The sequence below is a fragment of the Salvelinus alpinus genome, chromosome 34 (assembly GCF_045679555.1).
Source record: "Salvelinus alpinus chromosome 34, SLU_Salpinus.1, whole genome shotgun sequence".
Lineage (NCBI taxonomy): Eukaryota > Metazoa > Chordata > Actinopteri > Salmoniformes > Salmonidae > Salvelinus > Salvelinus alpinus.
In genome coordinates, this window is record NC_092119.1 from 14,295,102 (window position 1) to 14,319,773 (window position 24,672).

Consider the following 24,672-nt stretch of genomic DNA (forward strand, 5'->3'; position numbering starts at 1 on the left):
CGAAATGTCACTGGTTCGAATCTCCGAGCCGGCAAGTTGGAAAAATCTGCCGTTCTTCCCATGAGCAAGGCAGTTAACCGCCAACAATAACTGCTCCCTGGGAGCCAATAACTTGGATATCGATTAAAGCAGCCCCCGCATCTCTCTGATTCGGAGGGGTTCGGTTAAATGTGGAAGACCCATTTTGGTTGAATGCATTCAGTTGTGCAACTGACTAGGTATCCCCCTTTCCTTTCCACTCTCACTCAGTTTCAAAATGTTTCTCCCCACTGAACAAGACCCAGCTCGGAGTGCTGCTCACTGTTTAAAGGCACTGTTCGTTGAGGTGACGAAAGAGTTAAGATGCAAGAACGGCGTGAGTGGAGCCGGTGCTGGAGCCGTCTCTAAACATGTGCCGCTGTCCTGGCTAGTGGCTACTACTGCAGTCCGTGAAGGATCAGACAGTGGAGGGACGACCGGGAACGGTGTGCCGGTAACAGGACGGTGAGACTTCGCATGGACTGTTAGTCCATATATCACATAAATTATTGACTGTGCTGCATCCGGTGGGACCACCGCAGCGACAATATTACGGTAAGATGTTTAGGTTTTAATAATTTTTGTTACACTTTAAATTAATGTACTTGAAACCGGACAGGACATTGTGCAAGACTACTTTTTTCATCACTACAGTAATTAATATTTATTTGACTGAAATCTCCTCTTGCAAAACGACCCGAGGATAATATGGGTATGCAGCAGTGACATATTGAACCAAATGAATGAAATGTAGCCAAATAAAATATGGGCCAGCTTGTGTCCGCGGTTCGCTGTCATTTTTTTCTCTGTCCAATTTATTTTACAACACTGCAATCATCACGGACAAGACAATTCATGTTTATCTATAAGGATTATAACCAGAGTTTCCCCCGATATTTCCAGTTTCTTCAGATAATATTCGCACATGTTTATTCTCACACTGATTTTAAAGGAACAGTTTGTCGCATTGGCATAATGTAGTGTAGCCTAAAAGAAATGCACACAAAGCCATCGTCAGCAATCAATATTTTGATTTGGGGGAGTACTCAGTAGGGTATGCCACCGTAGCCTATTTGTGTCATGTCATCGACATTTCCCCCACTATCAGCTAGGCTTTGTGAGTTTGCCAATGCAGCGTTTAGAACCGGGACAGGAGAGATGGAGAATCTTGCATCCGCGCAGTAATGCTGCAGTCTCCCCTCCCCCTCGTTCACAAGCCTGGTCAAGGTGTCGTGGCCAACCCTTCTTCTTCCTCTTTTAATTTGAGTGTCCAAGATTCCTAATCCCATGGATATTAACCATGTCACAGGTTGGAGGGCTTAGTTTTTGAACTCCACATACCAGGGTCTTTCAGGGTCCCTGAACTCAATGACACAGAGAGAGGGAGAGAGCTAGAGATAGGGGGCGGGGCCACAGGCTAGTAATTCATTTTACTGAATTAATTTCCACACAGCACAGTAGCCTACCAAATAACCAAATCGCATCCACATTTTCGCATCAAACTTTGCATACTCTTTTAGTCATATAAAGTTTTTTTAAAACATTATTATATATACCACAACAGAGCATGAAAACGAATGAGCGCATGCTGCAGCACCAGAGACGTTTAGATTTCTATACAGACTATTGTTAAAAAAGAGGATAGTCTAAGTTTGGAAAAGTTGTCCATCAAGTGTAAAAATGTAGAGCAACAGAACCGGTTACAACTGAAGTATCTGATCGTCAATGAATTGGAGAAAAAGCCATTAATTGATTAACACAGCAGGCACATATCATCAGGTGTGCACTTGTAATTTATTTTTCATTTGGCAACTATCATTTTCTAATTCATTCTATTTTATTCCATTTTATTGTTGTTACAAAACAGATTTGTGTTGACTGTGGTTCAATAAGAGCATCTGCTAGGCTAAGTGAACAAGTTAGGCATGCATAGCTCACCACATGATCCTCAAACCAAAGACTGGCCAGACTCATGTTTCTTAAAGTGAATTCAAAGGCAAATAAGACATTTTTCGTTTCATTGATATTTAACTCTAAGTAGTTATTTTGTAAAAAAAAAATGTACAGCCTAAATGCTCAATTATAGGCATGTTGTTAAAGTGCTGTTGTTGATGTGTTGTTGTTGAAGTGCTGTTGTTGATGTGCTGTTGTTGATGTGTTGTTGTTGATGTGTTGTTGTTAAAGTGCTGTTGTTGATGTGTTGTTGTTGATGTGTTGTTGTTAAAGTGCTGTTGTTGATGTGTTGTTGTTGAAGTGCTGTTGTTGATGTGCTGTTGTTGATGTGTTGTTGTTGATGTGTTGTTGTTAAAGTGCTGTTGTTGATGTGTTGTTGTTGATGTGTTGTTGTTAAAGTGCTGTTGTTGATGTGTTGTTGTTGAAGTGCTGTTGTTGATGTGTTGTTGTTAAAGTGCTGTTGTTGATGTGTTGTTGTTGATGTGTTGTTGTTGATATGTTGTTGTTGATGTGCTGTTGTTGATGTGTTGTTGTTGATGTGTTGTTGTTGATGTGTTGTTGTTGATGTGTTGTTGTTAAAGTGCTGTTGTTGATGTGTTGTTGTTGATGTGTTGTTGTTGATGTGCTGTTGTTGATGTGTTGTTGATGTGCTGTTGTTGATGTGTTGTTGTTGATGTGTTGTTGTTGATGTGTTGTTGTTGAAGTGCTGTTGTTGATGTGTTGTTGTTGATATGTTGTTGTTGATGTGTTGTTGAAATGCTGAGTGCTCCTGACAGCCTGTAGCGTGTCACAAATGTTTCACAATTTAATTCTTAAATAGCATTGAAATAATAATATAGCCTAAATATTTAATTTTAGGCTACCTTGCTTGCTTCTGACAGATTTAGAGTTAGTATGTTGTTTAATAGCTTGTTGAAATGGCGAACCTCAATTGATAGTGACAGAATCCTTACTTCCCTAGTAAAGTCATTTTTTTGTCTCCTCCTCAGCTACAGAAGGTTGTAGCGCAGCTTCTGAATGTCATAGAGACAAACCAAATATATCCCATATGCATCGGAGTCACGACATTTTCCATCCAGCATCCTTATAGATCCCTTTATATAATCAGTTCAATTTTTTTTTTTAAATCTTAAGTTAACAAAGAGTAGGCCTATGCTTTTAGCCATTTTCTTTAACAAAAGCCACAATACCCTCACATACCCACTCAATTGGAGCCCTGGTTTTAACTTAACACACCAAGCCCTTCACTGACACTGAGATATTTAAGGAGTTCATTGTGACTGAAGGAATTGGCTGGCAAAATCTATGGACAGTAGCCTATAATTTAGTCTTTCAAACAGGTAGGCCTACCTTTTATTTAATAGGAAGAAATAGGCTCCAACACAAAGCCCTCTAGTTGTTAGTAGCCTAAAGTCTAATTCAAATTAGACTGTTTTAAATTAATTAGGTCTTCTCGAATTAGCCTACTTTCAGCACCCATGTGCTGTCCATCTCTGTGGCTTCCGCTTCATAGTAATCTATGTAAATTACTTGAATATGGTTTATTTGTGAGTTCAATAACTCTGATAAATAGCTTCATTATGGGCAATGAAACATTATTTTTATTAAAATAAATTCTACCAATAGTAAGCTCACCTCCGGTCCTCCTTCTCCTCTTCACGCTCTCCCTCTCAAGCTGAAGAGGACATCAGTAGGCCTAGTCATTGCACACAGATATTGCATTATTGGTTGACAAATTGACTCGCCTCCTGAAGTGCCACGATACACAGCACAGTCATTGGTTAGGCAGCACAAAAAGGGTTTACATCAGCAAGAGCAGGGCATGCCAGGGCTCATGATTGGGATAGCCTATCCATTGCAGTGTGTAATGCCCGGGAAGGAAGTATACTTCTTTGAGTATGCGCTTCACATAGTCTAGGCCTACATTATTGGCGAGCCTTTCTCAAACTTTTGTACCAGGGACACCCCAGAGGTGTCTTCAATAGCCTGTCTGTTGCGATATTTAGATTTTGTTGCAGCAAGAGATGAGAAGCTGGTCTCACATACAGGGCATTCGGAAAGTATTCAGACCCCTTGACTTTTGTTCCACATTTTGTTACTTTACAGCCTTATTCTGAAATTGATTAAATAGTTTTTTTCCCTTCACCACTCTACACACAATACCCCAAAATGACAAAGAAAAAACTGGTTTTTAGAAATGTTAGCACATTTCTAAAATAAAAAAACGGAAAAAACACATTTACATAAGTATTCAAACTCTTTACTTAGTACTTTGTTGAAGCACCTTTGGCAGCGTTTACAGCCTTCAGTCTTCTTGGGTATGAGCTACAAGCTTGGCACACCTGTATTTGGGGAGCTATTTTCAGGTAACTCCAGAGATGTTCGATTGGTTTGAAGTCCGGGCTCTGGCTGGGCCACTCAAGGACATTCAGAGACTTGTCCAGAAGCCACTTCTGCATTGTCTGTGTCCTTAAGGTCGTTGTCCTGTTGGATGGTGAACATTCACCGCAGTCTGAGGTCCTGAGTGCTCTGGAGCAGGTTTTCATCAAAGATCTTTCTGTATTTTATGCCTTTCATCTTTCCCTCGATCCTGACTAGTCTCCCAGTACCAGCTGCTGAAAAACATCCTCACAGCATGATGCTGCCACCACCATGCTTCACCGTAGGGATGGTACCAGGTTTCCTCCAGACTTGACGTTTGGCATTCAGGCCATATAGTGGTTTTATCAGACCAGAGCATCTTGTTTCTCATGGTCTGAGTCCCAAGGGGGCAGTCATGTGCCTTTTACTGAAGATTGGATTCCGTCTGGCCACTCTACCATAAAAGCCTGATTTGTGGAGTGCTGCAGAGATGGTTGTCCTTCAGGAAGGTTCTCCCATCTCCACAGAAGAACTCTGGAGCTCTGTCAGAGTGACCATTGGGTTCTTGGTCACCTCCCTGACCAAGGCGCTTCTCCCCCGATTGCTCAGTTTGGCCGGGAGGCCAGCTTGAGGAAGAGTCTTGATGGTTCCAAACTTCTTCCATGTAAAAATGATGGAGGCCACCGTGTTCTAGGGGACCTTCAATGCTGCAGAAATATTTTGGTAACCTTCCCCAGATCTGTGTCTCAACATAATCCTGTCTTGGAGCTCTATGGACAATTCCTTTGACCTCATGGCTTGGTGTTTGCTCTGATATGCACTGTCAAATCAAATCAAATCATCAAATCTATTTTTAAAGCCCTTCTTACATCAACTGATGTCACAATGTGCTGTACAGAAACCCAGCCTAAAACCCCAAACAGCAAGCAATGCAGGTGTAGAAGCACGGTGGCTAGGAAACACTCCCTAGAAAGGCCAGAACCTAGGAAGAAACCTAGAGAGGAACCAGGCTATGAGGGGTGGCCAGTCCTCTTCTAGCTGTGCCGGGTGGAGATTATAACAGAACATGGCCAAGATGTTCAAATGTTCATAGATGACCAGCAGGGTCAAATAATAATAATCACAGTGGTTGTCGAGGGTGCAACAAGTCAGCACCTCAGGAGAAAATGTCAGTTGGCTTTTCATAGCTGATCATTCATAGTATCTCTACCACTCCTGCTGTCTCTAGAGAGTTGAAAACAGCAGGTCTGGGACAGGTAGCACGTCCGGTGAACAGGTCAGAGTTCCATAGCCGCAGGCAGAACAGTTGAAACTGGAGCAGCAGCACGGCCAGGTGGACTGGGGACAGCAAGGAGTCATCAGGTCAGGTAGTCCTGAGGCATGGTCCTAGGGCTCAGGTCCTCAGAGAGAGAAAGAAAGAAAGAGAGAAAGAGAAAGAAAGAGAGAAAAAGAGAGAGAGAATTAGAGAGAGCATACTTAAACTCACACAGGACACCGGATAAGACAGGAGAAATACTCCAGATATAACAGACTGACCCTAGCCCCCGACACATAAACTACTGCAGCATAAATACTGGAGACTAAGGCAGGAGGGGTCGGGAGACACTGTGGCCCCGTCCGACGATACCCCCCGGACAGGGCCAAACAGGCAGGATATAACCCCACCCACTTGCCAAAGCACAGCCCCCACACCACTAGAGGGATATCTTCAACCACTAACTTACCATCCTGAGACAAGGTGGCACAACCCAAGGGGGGGCGCCAACCCGGAGCTGTCAACTGTGGGACCTTTATATAGACAGGTGTGTGCCTTTCCAAATCATGTCCAATCCATTTTAGAGTAAGGCTGTAACGTAACAAAATGTAGAGAAGGAGAAGGGGTCTGAATACTTTCCAAATGCATTGTAAGTAGGTAGAATGAAAGATGATTAACGTCTTCACAGCCATCTCGTCGAGTTGCGGGTATTCTCTGCTTCTGAACAGCCAGAATTTGGACAGGCGCATCTCATTCAAATGAGCGGCAGGCCTTGGTCATTGGACAGGGTGAAGGGATTACACATCCACTGCTTTCCCGGGCGTGGATCAGGTTGTGAAGGGAAGTAATCCTCGAATTTGAGCAGAGTTTGGCTCAGATGTGACCTCATCAATTTACAAATGTGATCCATGTCTACATAACCCACGTCAGCCAGAATTGAGAATAGGGGGAGCATATCGAAAATTATTCTATCCTCTCGGGCTCTCCAGATGCCCAGTTTTTTTCATGAAATCAGCAATTTTATTGTTTGCTTGGAAATTGTCACTTGCGCATCTCTGCATGGATAGGTTGAGCAGCAGTCTCGTCGGTAGACTTTACAGATCCCGGTATAACGGTCCCATCATAATCCATCTCCCATCATGTACTCATTCAGAACACAGAATATTTCACCTGCATTTGTATTCTGAGGCAATTCTTTACAACAAAGACATTTTTCATGTAGCGAATATATATACAAGAAGCGGCATTTGAAATGTCAGTCGTCTCATCTAATTGGAAGGCAAACCAATTTGATGTGCGGGCTCTGTCTAAAACCTGCATGTGATTCAATATAATCTGCCATATCCTGGATTCTACCATTGACATTGTCGTTGGAAAGTGGGATTTCACTGATCTTTGTAACAGCAGTTGGGCCTAAAACCTATCGGCAAGCATCCACGACTGAGGGCATGACCAGCTTTTCAACTATAGTGAAAGGAGCCTGGCACTTGGAAATGTTATGAGAGAGGAAGTATGAAGTCTTCAGTAAACTCTCGTTGTCTGGGAAACTATTGTGCAGCATTGTTGTTAGGTTGGTTCATTTCTTTTTTGATAAAAAAATAAAATAAATGGTCTGGTTTATCCTTGGGATATGGATGCTTTGTTTCTAAATGTCTGCGTATTTTCGATGGCGTCATAACTTCGTTGCTGAGGCCAATCTGACATATCACAAAGACCGGTTTTGGCGGGCAGCTGTTTGAAACAAACCAGAGAGAGAGAGCGCGTGTGTGTGTGTGTGTGTGTGTGTGTGTGTGTGTGTGTGTGTGTGTGTGTGTGTGTGTGTGTGTGTGTGTGTGTGTGTGTGTGTGTGTGTGTGTGTGTGTGTGTGTGTGTGTGTGTGTGTGTTTTGGTGTAGCTAGACTTAGTCATGGCAACACAATTTTCTTTATTGCGGCATGCATAGTTCAGCGCATTGCGAAGGTAGGCCCATGGCAAGTATTTATTCGAGTCAGATAGGGTGCAGACCATAACCCCCCCCCCCCCAATCATATTCAATACAAATATGCTGCAGACAGACAAGCATTCCTCCACAGACCCGGGGTTTGAGAAAGGCCGGTATAGGCTATGGATCATTTTACTGAGACCAAACCAGGTGCACTTGATATTGCACGCCCAGCAGAGAATCATGGGTGAGGGGCATCATTGGGCACACATGAGATATTATAATAAGCAACTCATTTTCAAACCCTGAGCAATATGACATTCAATTGATTACAAATTACATGACCCTCCCCTGGACAAAATAAAACAAATACGAAAACCTCCCCGACTGAAATTAAACCCATTGCCTCCAGATAACTATTATGTAAATGTGGACCTCTCCCCAACACACTGCAACAATGTATGTACTGTATACCCATCATGAAGAGCAGAGGTGTCATGCCCATAGGGGGCACATTCCCCCTCAGATTTGTCCTATTTAAATATATATATATATATATATAGTTTCTCTGTAATACTACTAGCCACCTAGCAATTTTATGAAGTTTAGCTAGTCTAGATAGGTTCCCAACCTCATAACTAGATACCAAGAAGCCATTTCAGGCTATCAATCAAGTTAGTTTGACAAGCTGGCTACTCTATCATAGCTGGCATGACTGCTGGCAAGTTTGGTAGACTTTAGAAAAGCAAGCAATAAATAAATGTGCTGAATAAGACTCACATTCCTTTCAATATTTTACCCAGATTTTAGCAGACATGCAGAGAAGCAATATATTGTTTTTCTTTTTTCTTTAGTTTCTTTAAAAAAAAAAGAACCGCCAGTCAGGAGGATACAGAAGCTCAAGAGGTATACTTCGATATGCAGACATTTTTATGTGATGATTATGGCTCTAGATTGCAGAAAACAACTGTTTCAGGTGTTTGAAAAATCCCAAATTCTCCAATATATGGTTGGATGGCCTAGCCCCCCTCCGGACCATCCTCGCGTACTTTGTGCCCCCTCAGATTTTTGGTGTGCCTCACACCCCTGATGAAGAAAATAATGACGAAATTATATAGACCTAACTATTCTCTCTATCTCTCTCTCTCTCTCCGTGTTTTGTTTAGGATTCACCTTGAGGAGAACTGATGCCTACTGGAGTGTTACATGAGCTTTTTAAGCAAAAATCTCTCTCTCTCTTCCATCAGTATCACTCTGTTCTTTTTATATAATCCTCCATGCTATTCTCTCTCTCTCAGTGGGTTTGACTCTCACAGTCAGTGACCTCAGGAAGGTCACTGTTTTATTTCTTCTATTCCTTCTGTATTACATTTCCATTAGGGCTTCACTGTATCAGAGCTACTGTATACTAAAACACACAGGAGACTGTTCAGGAGGAGTCGAAAACATCTTTCCTATTCATTTGGAACATCTTTTTTTTGTGCTGCTGTGTGTGTGAACCGCTGGTGCATACAGTACATGACAGGAACCCAGTAACTGCAAAAATCATGATAAATAAAGAGTGACTTAGGAAGCCATACAACTGTCAGTTACTGGCCGGGGGTCAATACCTTGGCCCGTATCCACAGTGTCTCAGAGTAGGACATTTCTGAGAATAGAAACATTCTAATCCTACTCTTATGGGTCAAAATAAAAGCTGTGTGTGAAGCCTCTTTACTCATAAGATTCCCACCTAGTCGACATATACACTACATGACCAAAAGTATGTGGACACCTGCTTGTTGAACATCTCATTCCAAAATCATGGACATTAACAGGGAGTTGGTCCCAGCTTTGCTGCTATAACAGCCTCCACTCTTCTGGGAAGGCTTTCCACGAGATGTTGGAACATTGCTGCAGGGACTTGCTTCCATTCAGCCACGAGCGTTAGTGAGGTCGGCCACTGATGTTGAGCGATTAGGCCTGGCTCGCAGTTGTCATTCCAATTCATCCCAAAGGTGTTCGATGGAGTTGAAGTCAGGGTTATGTGCAAGCCAGTCAAGTTCTTCCACACTGATCTTGACAAACAATTTCTGTATAGAGCTTGCTTTGTGCACGGGGGTATTGTCATGCTGAAACAGGAAAGAGCCATCCCCAAACTGTTGCCACAACGTTGGAAGCACAGAATCATCTAGAATGTCATTGTATGTTGTAGCGTTAAGATTTTCCTTCACCCAAAACATGAAGAACAGCCCCAGACCATTATTCCTCCTCTACCAAACTGTACAGTTGGCACTATGCATTCGGGCAGGTAGCGTTCTCCTGGCATTCACCAAACCCAGATTCGTCCGCCGGACCGCCAGATGGTGAAGTGTGATTCATCACTCCAGAGAATGTGTTTCCACTGCTCCAGAGTCCAATGGCGGCGAGCTTTACACCACTCCAGTCGACACTTGGCATTGTGCATGGTGATCTTAGGCTTGCGTGCGGCTGCTCGGCCATAGAAACACATTTCATGAAGCTCCCGACGAACAGTTCTTGTGCTGACGTTGCTTCCAGAGGCAGTTTGGAACTCGGTAGTGAGTGTTGCAACTGAGGACAGACAATTGTTACGTGCTTCAGCACTCGGCGGTCCCGTTCTGTGCGCTTGTGTGGCCTACCACTTTGCGGCTGAGCCGTTGTTGCTCCTAGACGTTTCCACTTCACAATAACAGCACTTACAGTTGACCGGGGCAGCTCTAGCAGTCCAGAAATTTGACAAAATGACTTGTTGGAAAGGTGGCATCCTATGACGGTACCACGTTGAAAGTCACTGACCTCTTCAGTAAGGCCATTCTACTTGGAATGTCTTAAATAAAAATATATACAGTATGGGCTGCATGATGTGACTATAGGCTCTTGATAATTTGAGAAAGTCGCTGTTCTCTCATCAAGTGATCATATTTTCACCCATCAGACTATTCTCAGTTTAATCTTGTCTTTACTAATATGTCAAATGAGTTTAGATCCAGAATGCTCCGTTATCAAATGGGCGGGAACAGGGGCAGGGGGAAAATGGAGTCCACTTTCCTACGGTTCGTTTTTCAATAATGCAGGTAGGCTACTATTTCACTCCCTGCATCAACCACTGTTTGAGGTGCATGCAGCCTCTTGCTGTGGGACTGGTGATATTTCGCCCAAACTCTGTATGCCATGGGCTCTCCAACCCTGTTCCTGCAGCTAACCAGTGCTCTGTATGCCATGGGCTCTCCAACCCTGTTCATGCAGCTAACCAGTGCTCTGTATGCCATGAGCTCTCCAACCCTGTTCATGCAGCTAACCAGTGCTCTGTATGCTATGGGCTCTCCAACCCTGTTCATGCAGCTAACCAGTGCTCTGTATGCCATGAGCTCTCCAACCCTGTTCATGCAGCGTAGCATAAGGTAACCAGTACATCCAGTATGCATCATAATACAGTCCACACTCAAAGGTGATTAATAGAATTTGTTTAATTCTGGAGTATAGGCTCGACCAATTATGTACTAAAGACATCTTTAAATCAGTAAAAAAATTATAAAGTCTGTAATAAATCGTAAAAATCCAAATAACTTCACAAGATGCCATCCCTGCCAAAATAAATAAATCTGGTATTGTATAATGGCACAATCATTATTTTAATTCAGTTTTTTTTGTGGGGCTTGGGCTCATATATAGGCCTATGCATATGCATCAGCTCTAATATGCATATGGGAGTTTTGAACGAATCATCACCTTAGAAAGCGCTGTCATTTTCATTGTGTTAGGCTTTGAAACAACATCCACAAGGACCATGTATTCCACTTAGTTTCAACTTGTTGTTGAACTTCTTTCTTGAAATTGATCATCACAGTGATGTGAGTTTTAAAAGAACAATACTGTTTTGATGATAAGTGTTTGATGTGATTTTCGAATACGTTTGCATTGATGTCAGAGTAGTTAAATGGACAATAGAGCCCTGAGTACCAGGCCATTAGCTATCTGATGGTCGTTAGCGAGTGGGTACTGCCAACACATGTCCAGAGTGCATAAGAGGACATTACCGTGACTCAATGGTCACGTGGAATTTGACTGCGATCATGACTCATGACTGCCAGTGTTGCGGTGTCAACAGCCCTATGTACCTGTATGACAGAGTGCTTGTATGACAGAGTGGTTGTATGACAGAGTGGTTGTATGACAGAGTGGTTGTATGACAGAGTGGTTATATGACAGAGTGGTTGTATGACAGAGTGGTTGTATGACAGAGTGGTTGTATGACAGAGTGGTTATATGACAGAGTGGTTATATGACAGAGTGGTTGTATGACAGAGTGGTTGTATGACAGAGTGGTTATATGACAGAGTGGTTATATGACAGAGTGGTTATATGACAGAGTGGTTGTATGACAGAGTGGTTGTATGACAGAGTGGTTGTATGACAGAGTGGTTGTATGACAGAGTGGTTGTATGACAGAGTGGTTGTATGACAGAGTGGTTGTATGACAGAGTGGTTATATGACAGAGTGGTTGTATGACAGAGTGGTTGTATGACAGAGTGGTTATATGACAGAGTGGTTGTATGACAGAGTGGTTGTATGACAGAGTGGTTGTATGACAGAGTGGTTATATGACAGAGTGGTTGTATGACAGAGTGGTTGTATGACAGAGTGGTTGTATGACAGAGTGGTTGTATGACAGAGTGGTTATATGACAGAGTGGTTGTATGACAGAGTGGTTGTATGACAGAGTGGTTATAAGACAGAGTGGTTGTATGACAGAGTGGTTGAAGGATGCCATCCCTGCCAGGGCCTCCAGACTCCTGATACCAGTGGTGCCTACTGCCTCGGACTAAAACACACTACCAACTAAATTCAGAAAGAAAAGAAACGTCCCTTTTTCAGGACCCTGTCTTTCAAAGATAAATCGTAAAAATCCAAATAACTTCACAGATCTTCATTGTAAAGGGTTTAAACACTGTTTCCCATGCTTGTTCAATGAACCATGAACAATTAATGAACATGCACCTGTGGAACGGTCGTTAAGACACTAACAGCTTACAGACGGTAGGCAATTAAGGTCACAGTTATGAAAACTTAGGACACTAAAGAGTCTTTTCTACTGACTCTGAACAACACCAAAAGAAAGATGCCCAGGGTCCCTGCTCATCTGTGTGAACGTGCCTCAGGCATGCTGAAAGGAGGCATGAAGATGTCCATACTGTGAGACGCCTACTGTGACGCAAACTGTGAGACGCCTAAGACAGCGCTACAGGGAGACAGGACGGACAGCTCATCGTCATCACAGTGGCAGACCACGTGTAACAACACCTGCACAGGATTGGTGGCAACAACAACTGCCCGAGTTACACCAGGAACGCACAATCCCTCCATCAGTGCTCAGACTGTCTGCAATAGGCTGAGAGAGGCTGGACTGAGGGCTTGTAGGCCTGTTTTAAGGCAGGTCCTCACCGACATCACTGGCAACAACGTCGCCTATGGGCACAAACCCACCATCGCTGGACCAGACAGGACTGGCAAAAAGTGCTCTTCACTGACGAGTCGCGGTTTTGTCTCACCAGGTGTGATGGTCAGATTTGCGTTTATCGTCGAAGGAATGAGCATTACACCGAGGCCTGTACTCTGGAGCGGGATTGATTTGGAGGTGGAGGGTCCGTCATGGTCTGGGACGGTGTGTCACAGCATCATCGGACTGAGCTTGTTGTCATTGCAGACAGTGAGAAGATGTTTCTTTTTTTGCTGAGTTGATAAACCAGCAGACCCTCTCACTGCCAAATAAACTAAACCAGCTTTAATGCAGATTTGACTTTTCAATCACAAAGACAATAACACCCACATCTCCCTCCTTGCCACTTACCCCTCTTACCCCCCCCCCCTCCCTCCCCCATGCCTTTCCAGGTTCCTCTCTCCTCTAGGTCTCTGCCATCCCAGGAACCCCCCACCCTCCCTCCCCCAGCCTGTCCAAGGCCGCCCTCCACTTCCCCCACCACTTGTCATCACAGAGCAGGAGGTCAACAGACTCTTTAGAAAACAGAACAGCAGGAAGGCTGCCGGCCCAGATAAGGTATCTCCATGCAGCCACACTTAAGCGCTGCACTGACCAGCTCTCCCCGGTTTCCACGGACGTATTCAACCAGTCAGTAGAGCAATGCACTGTTCCTGCCTGTTTCAAATCTTCCATCGTTGTTCCATCGTTGTCCCAGCTGAACATGTTCAGCTCCATCTGTCAGTTGATCACTGACTTTCTGCCCAACAGGACGCAACACGTGAAGCTGGGAAAACACCTTTCAGACTCTTTATCCCTCAGCACCGGAGCGCCGCAAGGATGTGTGCTCTCACCTCTACTCTACTCACTCTACACCAACGACTGCACCTCCAACATCGCATCTGTCAAACCACTCAAGTTTGCAGATGCCATCACTCTGGTTGGTCCATGTACCGTGGAGAGGTCGACTGGCTGATTGTCGGTAGGGAATTGGATACTACCAGTGCATGTCCAGAGTGCATAAGAGGACATTACCGTGACTCAATGGTCACGTGGAATTTTACTGCGGTCATGACATGACTGTCAGTGTGACACTGCAAAAGCCCTGTATACCTGTATGACAGAGTGGTTATTTGGCAAAGTGGTTGAAGGATGCCCTCCCTGATAGGGCCTCCAGACACCTGATACTAGTGGTGCCTACTGCCTATGTGTGTCTGGCCAGGCATCCCTTATTTATACAGTCTCTGGTCTGACCTGGGTATTTACACTACAGAAAGCAAGGGCACATGATGCACACAGATCATGTGGGTTACTCAAATCAAATGTTATTGGTCACATACACATGGTTAGCAGATGTTATTGTGAGTGTAGCGAAATGTTTATGCTTCTAGATCTGACAGTGCAGCAGTATCTAACAGGTAATATCTCACAATTCCACAACAAAACCTAATACACACGATCTAGTAAAGGAATGGGATGAGAATATATAAGTATAAAATATATGGATGAGCAGTGACAGAGCGGCTAAGATGCAATAGATAGTAAAGAATAGATAGTGAAGGATACAGTATATACATATGAATTGAGTAATGCGAGATATGTAAACATTCTTCAAGTGGCATTATTAAAGTGACTTGTGTTCCATTTATTAAGTGGCCAATGATATCAAGTCTGTAGGTAGGCAGCCACCTCTCTGTGCTAGTGGTGGCTGTTTAACAATCTGATGACCTTGAAATAGAAGCTATTTTTCAATCTCTCTGTCCCAGCTTTGATGCACCTGTACTGACCTCGCCTTCTGGATGGAAGTGGGGTGAACAGGCAGTGGCTCGGGTGGTTGTTGTCCTTGATGATCTTTATGGCCTTCCTGTAACATTGGGTGTTGTAGGTGTCCTGGAGGGTAGGTAGTTTGCCCCCAGTGATGCGTTGTGAAGACCGCACCACCCTTTGGAGAGCCCTGTGGTTTTGAGTGGTGCAGTTGCCGTACCGGGTGGTGATACAGCCCGACAGGATGCTCTCAATTGTGCACCTGTAAAAGTTTGTGAGGGTTTTTGGTGACAAGCCACATTTTTTCAGCCTCTTGAGGTTGAAGAAGCGCTGTTGCGCCTTCTTCACCACACTGTCTGTGTGCGTGGACCATTTCAGTTTGTCGGTGATATGTACACCGAGGAACTTAAAACTTTCCACCTTTTCCACTGCTGTCCCGTCGATGTGGATAGGGGGTTGCTCCCTCTGCTGTTTCTTGAAGTCCACGATCATCTCTTTTGTTTTGCTGACATTGAGTGAGAGCTTATTTTCCTGACACCACATTCCTAGGGCCCTGACCTCCTCCCTGTAGGCCGTCTCGTCGTTGTTGGTAATCAAGCCTACCACTGTAGTGTCGTCTGCAAACTTGGTGATTTGAGTTGGAGGCGTGCATGGCCATGCAGTCATGAGTGAACAGGGAGTACAGGAGAGGGCTGAGAACGCACCATTGTGGGGCTCCAGTGTTGTGGATCAGTGGAGTGGAGATGTTGTTTCTTACCTTCACCACCTGGGGGCGGCCCATCAGGAAGTCCAGTTGCACAGGGCCGGGTCGAGACCCAGGGTCTCAAGCTTAATGAGGAGTTTGGAGGGTACTATGGTGTTGAATGCTGAGCTGTAGTCAACAAACAGCATTCTTACATAGGTATTCCTCTTGTCCAGATGGGATAGGGTAGTGTGATGACGATTGCATCGTCTGTGGACCTATTGGGGCGGTAAGCAAATTGGAGTGGGTCTAGGGTGACAGGTAGGGTGGAGGTGATATGATCCTTGACTAGTCTCTCAAAGCACTTCATGATGACAGAAGTGAGTGCTACGGGGCGATAGTCGTTTAGTTCAGTTACCATAGCTTTCTTGGGAACAGGAACAATGGTGGCTATCTTGAAGCATGTGGGGACAACAGACTGGGATAGGGATTGATTGAATATGTCTGTAAACACACCAGCCAGCTGGTTTGCGCATGCAAAAGGACGCAGCTAGGGATGCCTTCTGGGCCGGCAGCCTTGTGAGGGTTAACACGTTTAAATGCTTTACTCACGTTGGCCACGGAGAATGAGAGTCCACAATCTTTGGTAGCGGGCCGTGTCGGTGGCACTTTATTGTCCTCAAAGCGTGCAAAGAAGTTGTTTAATTTGTCTGGGAGCAAGACGTCGATGTCCACGACGGGGCTGGTTTTCTATTTGTAATCCATGATCGTCTGTAGACCCTGCCACATACGTCCCGTGTTTGAGCCGTTGAATTTCGACTCCACTTTCTCTATACTGACGCTTTGCTTGTATGATTGATTGTTTGATTACTCTCTTTATATGATATTGTGTTGAGCCTGATTCCAGGGGCCATATGTAGCTTCTTAGAGTAGGAGTGCTGATCTAGGATCAGGTCCCCCCTCTTTATGCAATCTTATTAATTGTGATCTAAGAGCAAAACTGATCTGAAATCTGTAAGCCTACTCTCAGACTCTTGATACATATAGCCCCAGATATGTAATATTAAGGGTCTCCGCAGTGCCAAAAATGAATCCTACAGGGCTCTCTGCTCTGCCAAAGAGGAAGACTACAGGAACAACAGGAACAGGGGGGCCAAGAAAAAGCTCCACTCAGGAATGAAGGCAGCCAAACATCAGTACAAAGTCAGACTAGAGCAGCAGTCCTCCAGCAACGGCTGCTTGTCTGTCTGGAAAGGACTAAAATACATGACCAACTACAAACCTAAAGCTCCCCCGGCAGCAGATGACCCCCTCACTGACAAATAAACCAAACCAACTTTATTTCAGATTTGACTCACAAAGGCTTTTCAATCACAAAGCCAATAACACCCACATCTCCCTCCTTGCCACTTCCCACTCTTACCCATCTATCTCACCCCTCCCTCCCCCATTCCTTTCCAGGTTCCTCTCTCGTCTAGGTCTCTGCCATCCCAGGAACCCCCCACCCTCCCTCCCCCAGCCTGTCCAAGGCCGCCCTCCACTTCCCCCACCACTTGTCATCACAGAGCAGGTCAACAGACTCTTTAGAAAACAGAACAGCAGGAAGGCTGCCGGCCCAGATAAGGTATCTTCATGCAGCCACACTTAAGCGCTGCACTGACCAGCTCTCCCCGGTTTCCACGGACGTATTCAACCAGTCAGTAGAGCAATGCACTGTTCCTGCCTGTTTCAAATCTTCCATCGTTGTTCCAGTCCCGAAGAAACAAAAGATGTCCTGCCAGAACGATTACAGACCTGTAGCGCTCCCCTCACTCATCATGAAAATCTTTGAGCTCCTGGTTCTGTCTCATCACAAAACCAGCACTACCTCGACCCACTGCAGTTCGCCTACAGAGCCAACAGGTTGTTGGACGAAGCTGTCAACTTAAGCTCTGCGTTCAACACCATCATCCCAGAACTGCTACAAGACCAACTCTCCCAGCTGAACATGTTCAGCTCCATCTGTCAGGCCAAAGTGTTCAATCTTGGTTTCATCAGACCAGAGAATCTTGTTTCTCATGGTCTGAGAGTCCTTTGGGTGCCTTTTGGCAAACTCCAAGTGGTCTGTCATGTGCCTTTTACTGAGGAGTGGCTTCCGTCTGGCCACGCTAAAGGCCTGATTGTTGGAGTTCTGCAGAGATGATTGTCCTTCCGGAAGGTTCAACCCATTTCCACAGAGGATCTTTGGAGCTCTGTCAGAGTGACCATCGGATTCTTGGTCAATTCCCTGACCAAGGCCCTTCTCCCCTGATTGCTCAGTTTGGCTGGGCGGCCAGCTCTAGGAAGAGTCTTGGTGGTTCCAAACTTCTTCCATTTAAGAATTATGAAGGCCACTGTGTTCTTGGGGACCTTCAGGTCTGCAGAAATTGTTTGGTACCCTTCCCCAGATCTGTGCCTCGACACAATCCTGTCTTGGAGCTCTATGGACAATTCCTTCGACCTCATGGCTTGGTTTTATGCTCTGACATGCACTGTCAACTGTGGGACTATAGCTCTATGCTCACTCTACTTAGTTGTATAAAATGTACAGTACCAGTCAAAAGTTTGGACACACCTACTCATTCAATGGTTTTTCTTTATTTTACTATTTTCTACATTGTAGAATAGTGAAGATGTCAAAACTATGAAACAACACATATGAAATCATGTAGTAACCAAAAAAGTATTAAATCAAAATATATTTTATATTTGAGATTCTTCAAAGTAGCCACCCTTTGCCCTGATGACAGCTTTGCACACTCTTGGCATTCTCTCAACCAGCTTAATGAGGAATGCTTTTCCAACAGTCTTGAAGGAGTTCCCACATATGCTGAGCACTTGTTGGTTGGTTTTCCCTCACTCTGCGGTCCAACTCATCCCAAACAATCTGAATTGGGTTGAGGTCGGGTGATTGTGGAGGCCAGGTGATCTGATGCAGCACGCCATCACTATCATTGGTCAAATAGCCCTTACACAGCCTGGAGGTGTGTTTTGGGTCATTGTCCTGTTGAAAAACAAATGATAGTCCCACTAAGCGCAAACCAGATGGGATGGAGTATTGCTGCAGAATGTTGTGGTAGCCATGCTGGTTAGGTGTGCATTGAATTCTAAATAAATCCCTGACATGGCCACCAGCAAAGCACCCCCACACCATCACACCTCCTCCTCCATGCTTCACGGTGGGAACCACACATTCGAAGATCATTCGTTCACCTACTCTGCATCTCACAAAGACACAGCGGTTGGAACCAAAAATCTTACTTTTGGACTCATCAGACCAAAGGACAGATTTCCACCAGTTTAATGTCCATTGCTCATGTTTCTTGGTCCAACCAAGTCTCTTCTTCTTATTTGTGTCCTTTAGTAGTGGTTTCTTTGCAGCAATTTGACCATGAAGGACTGATTCACAGCCTCCTCTGAACAGTTAATGTTGAGATGTGTCTGTTAATTGATCTCTGTGAAGCATTTATTTGGGCTGCAATCTGAGGTGCAGTTAACTCCAATGAACGTATCCTCTGCAGCAGAGGTAACTCTTGGTCTTCCTTTCCTGTGGCGGTCCTCATGAGAGCCAGTTTCATCATAGGGCTTGATGGTGTTTGCGACTGCACTTGAAGAAACTGTCAAAGCTCTTGAAATGTTCCGTATTGACTGACCTTCTTGCCATAATATGGACTTGGTCTTTTACCACATAGGGCTATCTTCTGTATACCACCCTGACCTTGTCACAACACAACTGAATGGCCCAAACGCATTAAGAAGGAAAGAAATTCCACAAATTAACCTTTAACAAGGCACACCTGTTAATTGAAATGCATTTCAGGTGACTACCTCATGAAGCTGGTTGAGAGAATGCCAAGAGTGTACAAAAATCTGTGATCAAGGCAAAGGGTGTGAAGAATCTCAAATATAAAATATATTTTGATTTGTTTAACACTTTTTTTGGTTACTACATGATTACATATGTGTTATTTCATAGTTTTGATATCTTCACTATTATTCAACAATGCATAAAATAGTAAAAATAAAGAAAAACCCTTGAATGAGTAGGTGTCCAAACTTTTGACTGGTACTGTATGTAAACTTTGTGTAAACTCCGCTGTCTGTGTTCTATCTCTAAATGTTGTCTATCACTAGCAGCACCATATCACCAAGAAACATTTTTAGTATGTGTAAATGTATTTGGTGAATAAAGGTTATTCTGAACTTTATGTTCAGTCGTTTTACTGCTTCTCACGGTTCTATAATTGAAAACTGACTTGGTTTGAAATGCAAACTGATGTTGATTGAGGACCGGTAGCCAACAACGTTAGAAGGGAATGGGAGTCCTCTACGCACCTACAGTTTAATCATTAGCAGTCAGTGTACTTTCCACAATAGGCCTATTGTATGTACTTAAAACAGTCATTGTAATACTCTGTGTACCATCACCACAAGGACACAAGGTAGGTTTTAGAGAGCCAGAGAACCTCTGCTACTCCTGTCTGGTTCTATAACGCCACACTGCCTAACTCACTTTCTCTCCTTTATCCCTCTCAGACCTGTATTTCTCATCCACTAGATAAAAGGAGAGGGATGGTCATAATGGTGTAATTGAACAGGGGACCTCTCACACACCAAACCAACCATTAGACCAAGAGAAAATCCTTGAGGTCTCAAAGTGACATTTGGGCATAAAACTCTCAGGCACGACTACCTCATCACGAAGGCGTGGCGATTCCAAATAACCACTACTACAATGGCAACCACAGCCCCTACGCCGGTGCCTCTGACGGTCCTGTGTCGCTGGTACCTGTACGCCATCCACGGCTACTTCTGTGAGGTCATGTTCACCGCCGCCTGGGAGTTTGTGGTCAACCGCGACTGGAAGTTCCCTGGTGTTACCAGTGTGTGGGCTCTGTTCATCTACGGCACCTGCATCCTCATTGTGGAGCACATGTACCTGTCCCTCCGAGCTCTCCACTGCCCCCTGCTGCTGCGATGCCTCATCTATACCCTATGGACGTACATCTGGGAGTTCAGTACAGGGCTGTTGTTGACCCAGTTCGGGGCATGTCCCTGGGATTATTCACATTTTCAGTATAACTTCATGGGGTTGATCACGGCAGAGTACGCCCTGCCATGGTTCTGTGCGTCGTTCATGATGGAGCAACTGGTTATACGCATCACACTGCGGCTAAGGATGGACACAGACGGAACAGAGGACGTCAAGTCTGATGCAGGCGGGGGAGAAGATGGGGGAGGAGGGGGGAGGAGACAACGGGGTGAACAAGGAGGTACAGAGGTCAATGGTTTCCTGAAAGTGGACTGAGGACTGAGTAAAGAACACTGAGGTCCGGTTTTAAAGACACTGATAAACCTAATAGTGGACTAAAAAGCCTTCTCAATGGATCATCTCTATTGAAAGTGCTTTTTAGTCCAGGACTAGGCTTAATCTGGGTCCAGAAAACGGTCCCTGAATCGTAACTCTTCCTTCTGGGAAATGTACACTGTATTTTTATTTAACAACATTCAAAGTACTGTAGTTATGTATCTTCAGGTTGCAATCTGAAGTAAGTTTTGTGTTGACTATCACATTTGACTGGGTCCTAAAGCAATGCAATAGCTTCAATTAATTTGTCATGTGGAGAATGTTTTTCTAAAGTTAGTGATATAGTTCTGTATGCACTGCAGTCTGGTTCAAAAGGCAATTCATTTAGAGTAGTCTACAACTCAGTTAGGTGTACTCTTATAATGTACTGTATGTATTGCACATGATTTAGAGTAGTCTACAGCTCAGTTAGGTGTACTCTTATAATGTACTGTATGTATTACACATGCCCTAGCCTGCTATATGAATGATGTCTCAGGTACCTACATTAACTGTGGGCTGTATCTACTGTTCTTCCAAATGAATGAAATCAGGATTTCTATGTTCAGAACCAGAACCTTGGCAATGTCTAGAGTTACCCTCTTGTGGATTTGCACTCTAACCCCATTTGTCATTTTATTTTACCTTTATTTAACTAGGCAAGTCAGTTAAGAACACATTCTTATTTACAATGACAGCCTCAGGAACAGTGGGTTAACTGCCTTGTTCAGGGGCAGAATGACACATTTCACCTTGTCGGCTCGGGGATTTGATCTAGAAACCTTTCAGTTACTGGCCCAACACTATAACCACGAGGCTACCTGCTGAACTTGGTTCAGTTTATCAACCAGCTAATTATTAGAATCAGGTGCGGTAGACTAGGGTTGGGGTGAAAACCTACAGGAGAGTAGTGCTCTAGGAATTGATAAGATACAGCACCTGAAAGCTTGATCTGAAGACTCATATGAATACTGTATTACCACAAATCTTTCCCAACTTCCAAATCCAGGAGCTGGTGCGAGATTTGGTTCTGTGTTCCTTCAGAGATTATATTGGCACCAACAACAACCATAGGATTTGACAAGACAGCACAAACAGATGTGGGACCTTAGAGATAGAATTACATTCTGTGTGTGGGACAACCAGGCTACCTCAAGCCACGCGGAATCACAAGCAGTAGATCAACAATGCAAAGTGATAACGATTATAGTTTGGTTTTTTTCAATCGCTTTGGTACTATTTTCACAAGTATGTGGGGAATTTTCAAAACTCCAAACTGTAACGCACTCGTAAAATTTTTTGTGCATTAATTTTGTTTGAAGACATCTTTCACCACACAACCATTGATCCAAAGATCCAAGTTTACTGTGAAATACAATGAGAACATTGATTTAATCACCAGAACACATTTACATTTACGTCATTTAGCAGACGCTCTTATCCAGAGCGACTTACAAATTGGAAAGTTCATACATATTCATCCTGGTCCCCCCGTGGGGAATGAACCCACAACCCTGGCGTTGCAAGCGCCATGCTCTACCAACTGAGCCACACGGGACCATTTTTCAAAACACAACAATGATATCTTCTCAATTTAGTTATTTTAACAACCAGTTAATCAATAGTAAAAATAAAATAAAAATACATGTTTAAAAATTGCCCTTGGAATGTAACATGCTACTGTACTATAAATGATGGTACATTACACTGTTTTCACATTACACTTGCACTACCCATTAAAATGTACTGAACCTCAAATGTCCATCATTTCTATACCATGTGTGATCAAAGGTGTGAAAATTGAAGACATCTTTCACAATCATTGATGCAGAAATGTAATGTACTGTTCAAGTATCACTGCAGCATACTGTAGGTGTATTGTAACCAATTGAAAGGAATGTAAAAAACAATTAACAGGCATTAGTTTGCATCAAAGGTTGTCTTGAGAATTTGGCCATAGGCTCATATGGACATGGCAGTAAATGTCCTCATGTTCATGCTCGTGGGGAAAAACCTTTTGGCATGGTGAATCCAAGCTTTACATAGGTCTGATGTCACTGCATGCTTCATCCATGGCCTGAATGAGGGTGGTACGCTCATGGGGATTGCAATCATACATCTTGTACCTGTATTGTAATCATGTATTGTATTTTACAGTATTGAATTGTACTTATGTATTATAGTGGTCCTGTACGTGGCTCAGTTCATAAGAGCACGGCACAAGCAACACCAGAGTTATGGGTTCAATTCCCATTCCCAGTTACAATGCAACTTTATTTAAGCGGAGTGACCCCCCCCCCCCCCCCCCCCATCAAAAAGACCCCAGCAACTTCGTTCTGGACACATATTTACTGTATATGGGGTGCATTTGTTACATACATCACATCTCTGATCTGGTTAATATCAGATTTCTTAAAACTTACTATGAAGTCAAATCCTAGTCATCATTATAGTGCATTATAGTATACTGTATATTATACTTTATGTGTTTCTAGTTTACAGACATACATTTTCATTATGTACAAAATCTGTGGTAGACAAAACACTTTAAAATCTATAGGTTTAACAAACAGTTCAGTGATTAGCAAACGTACCACATATTTGTGAAAATTGCACCGAAGGTATTTACAATTTTTATTTAAAAATGTTTTTAAAAATGTAGTCCCTAACTGGTTATTTGAGTCTAATTTACTACTACCGGTATATGTCAGTAGGCCTAGAACATTGGGTGCTGCTAATGTCTTTATACAAGAAATCCATTGCTTTGATGATACAATTATAGTAATGAGAATTTACAAGCCACAGAAATGAAATATGCAATGGAAAGAGTGTGTGTATGTGTCTGCATGTTTAGTGATGGTGGGGGAGAGGCTGATCTCTCACCACATAAACCTAAGACTTAGTATGCATGTAACAAAATCTGTTATTGTCAGGTGTACTTTTTTCCAAACCTTAGTTTTCTTGGTTTGACAAAAGAAAACTAATATTATGAAATACTGCACTGTATTATATCACAAATTTTAACGATGTATTGTGTATAGTTTGTGGAATAAACTTATTTATTTGACCATAAAATCTGTTGCTCTTTGGTTTTAGGCTGGGTATCTGTAAATCACTCAGTGACAACTGCTGATTTCAAAAGAGCTTTATAAAATACATTTGTGAGTTAGGTAAATAACCACTTCGCTTCACTACAGTCTCAGATGAGGGCCGCTCTATGCCAGCCAAGGAATTTCATTCGAGTTTTTTTTTTATGGCTTTATTTTAATCACTTTGGCAGTACTTTGTGGTACATTTTCACATCTCTGAGAACAAAACTCCAAACTGTTCACACTTGTGACACAGCCAGTCTTTCTTTCAAAACCTGTCATTGTGCATTCATTTGGATTGTAAACATCTCTCACCACAACCATACGTCCTATCACACCATCTTCAGTAATAGTTGTGTGCATGGAGATGTTTCCCCAATGTTGTCCAGACATTGGACCGTCACCTGTTGGCGCCGTGGGCGGAACCACATCAGCCGAGTTTTGGCCAGGTTGAAGCATGCTTCATTAACAAAGATATACTTGTCATGGTTCACAGCATCAAGCACCATCACCCTCTACAAATATATTTTGGTTAGTTATTTTTTACAGGATAGTTCCAATATGATATTGTGAAGTAGCACATGCATCAATTAGTAACAGTAATACAGTATCTAGTTGTCACGGCCGTCGTCGGAAGGCCCAGGTGCAGCGTGGTGAGCGTACATTTTCTTTTATTAATGTAAATGTCACCAACAAAACAAGAAACGTAGACACAACCCTGAAGCTCAACAGAGCTATAGTGCCACTAACAAAGATAACTACCCACAAACACCAAAGGAAAAAAGTC

General features: G+C 43.5%; 1 protein-coding gene across 3 annotated transcripts; it reads left to right on the plus strand.

Annotated features, from left to right (window-relative positions):
- Positions 1-288: 288 nt before the first annotated feature.
- On the plus strand, positions 289-23,098 carry LOC139563642 (transmembrane protein 229b-like). 3 transcript variants are annotated; one of them, XR_011672601.1, is made up of 3 exons: positions 289-573; positions 19,986-21,166; positions 21,230-23,098. XR_011672601.1 is itself a non-coding variant. In XM_071382485.1 (2 exons), the coding sequence occupies exon 2, from the start codon at positions 20,185-20,187 to the stop codon at positions 20,755-20,757; it is 573 nt and encodes a 190-aa protein (XP_071238586.1). In that variant the 5' UTR covers positions 289-573; positions 19,986-20,184; the 3' UTR covers positions 20,758-23,098. The 3 variants fall into 3 exon arrangements, 1 of the variants encoding a protein (XP_071238586.1); XR_011672602.1 differs by having other exon boundaries at positions 20,008-21,166; XM_071382485.1 differs by having other exon boundaries at positions 19,986-23,098.
- The last annotated feature ends 1,574 nt before the right edge of the window (positions 23,099-24,672 follow it).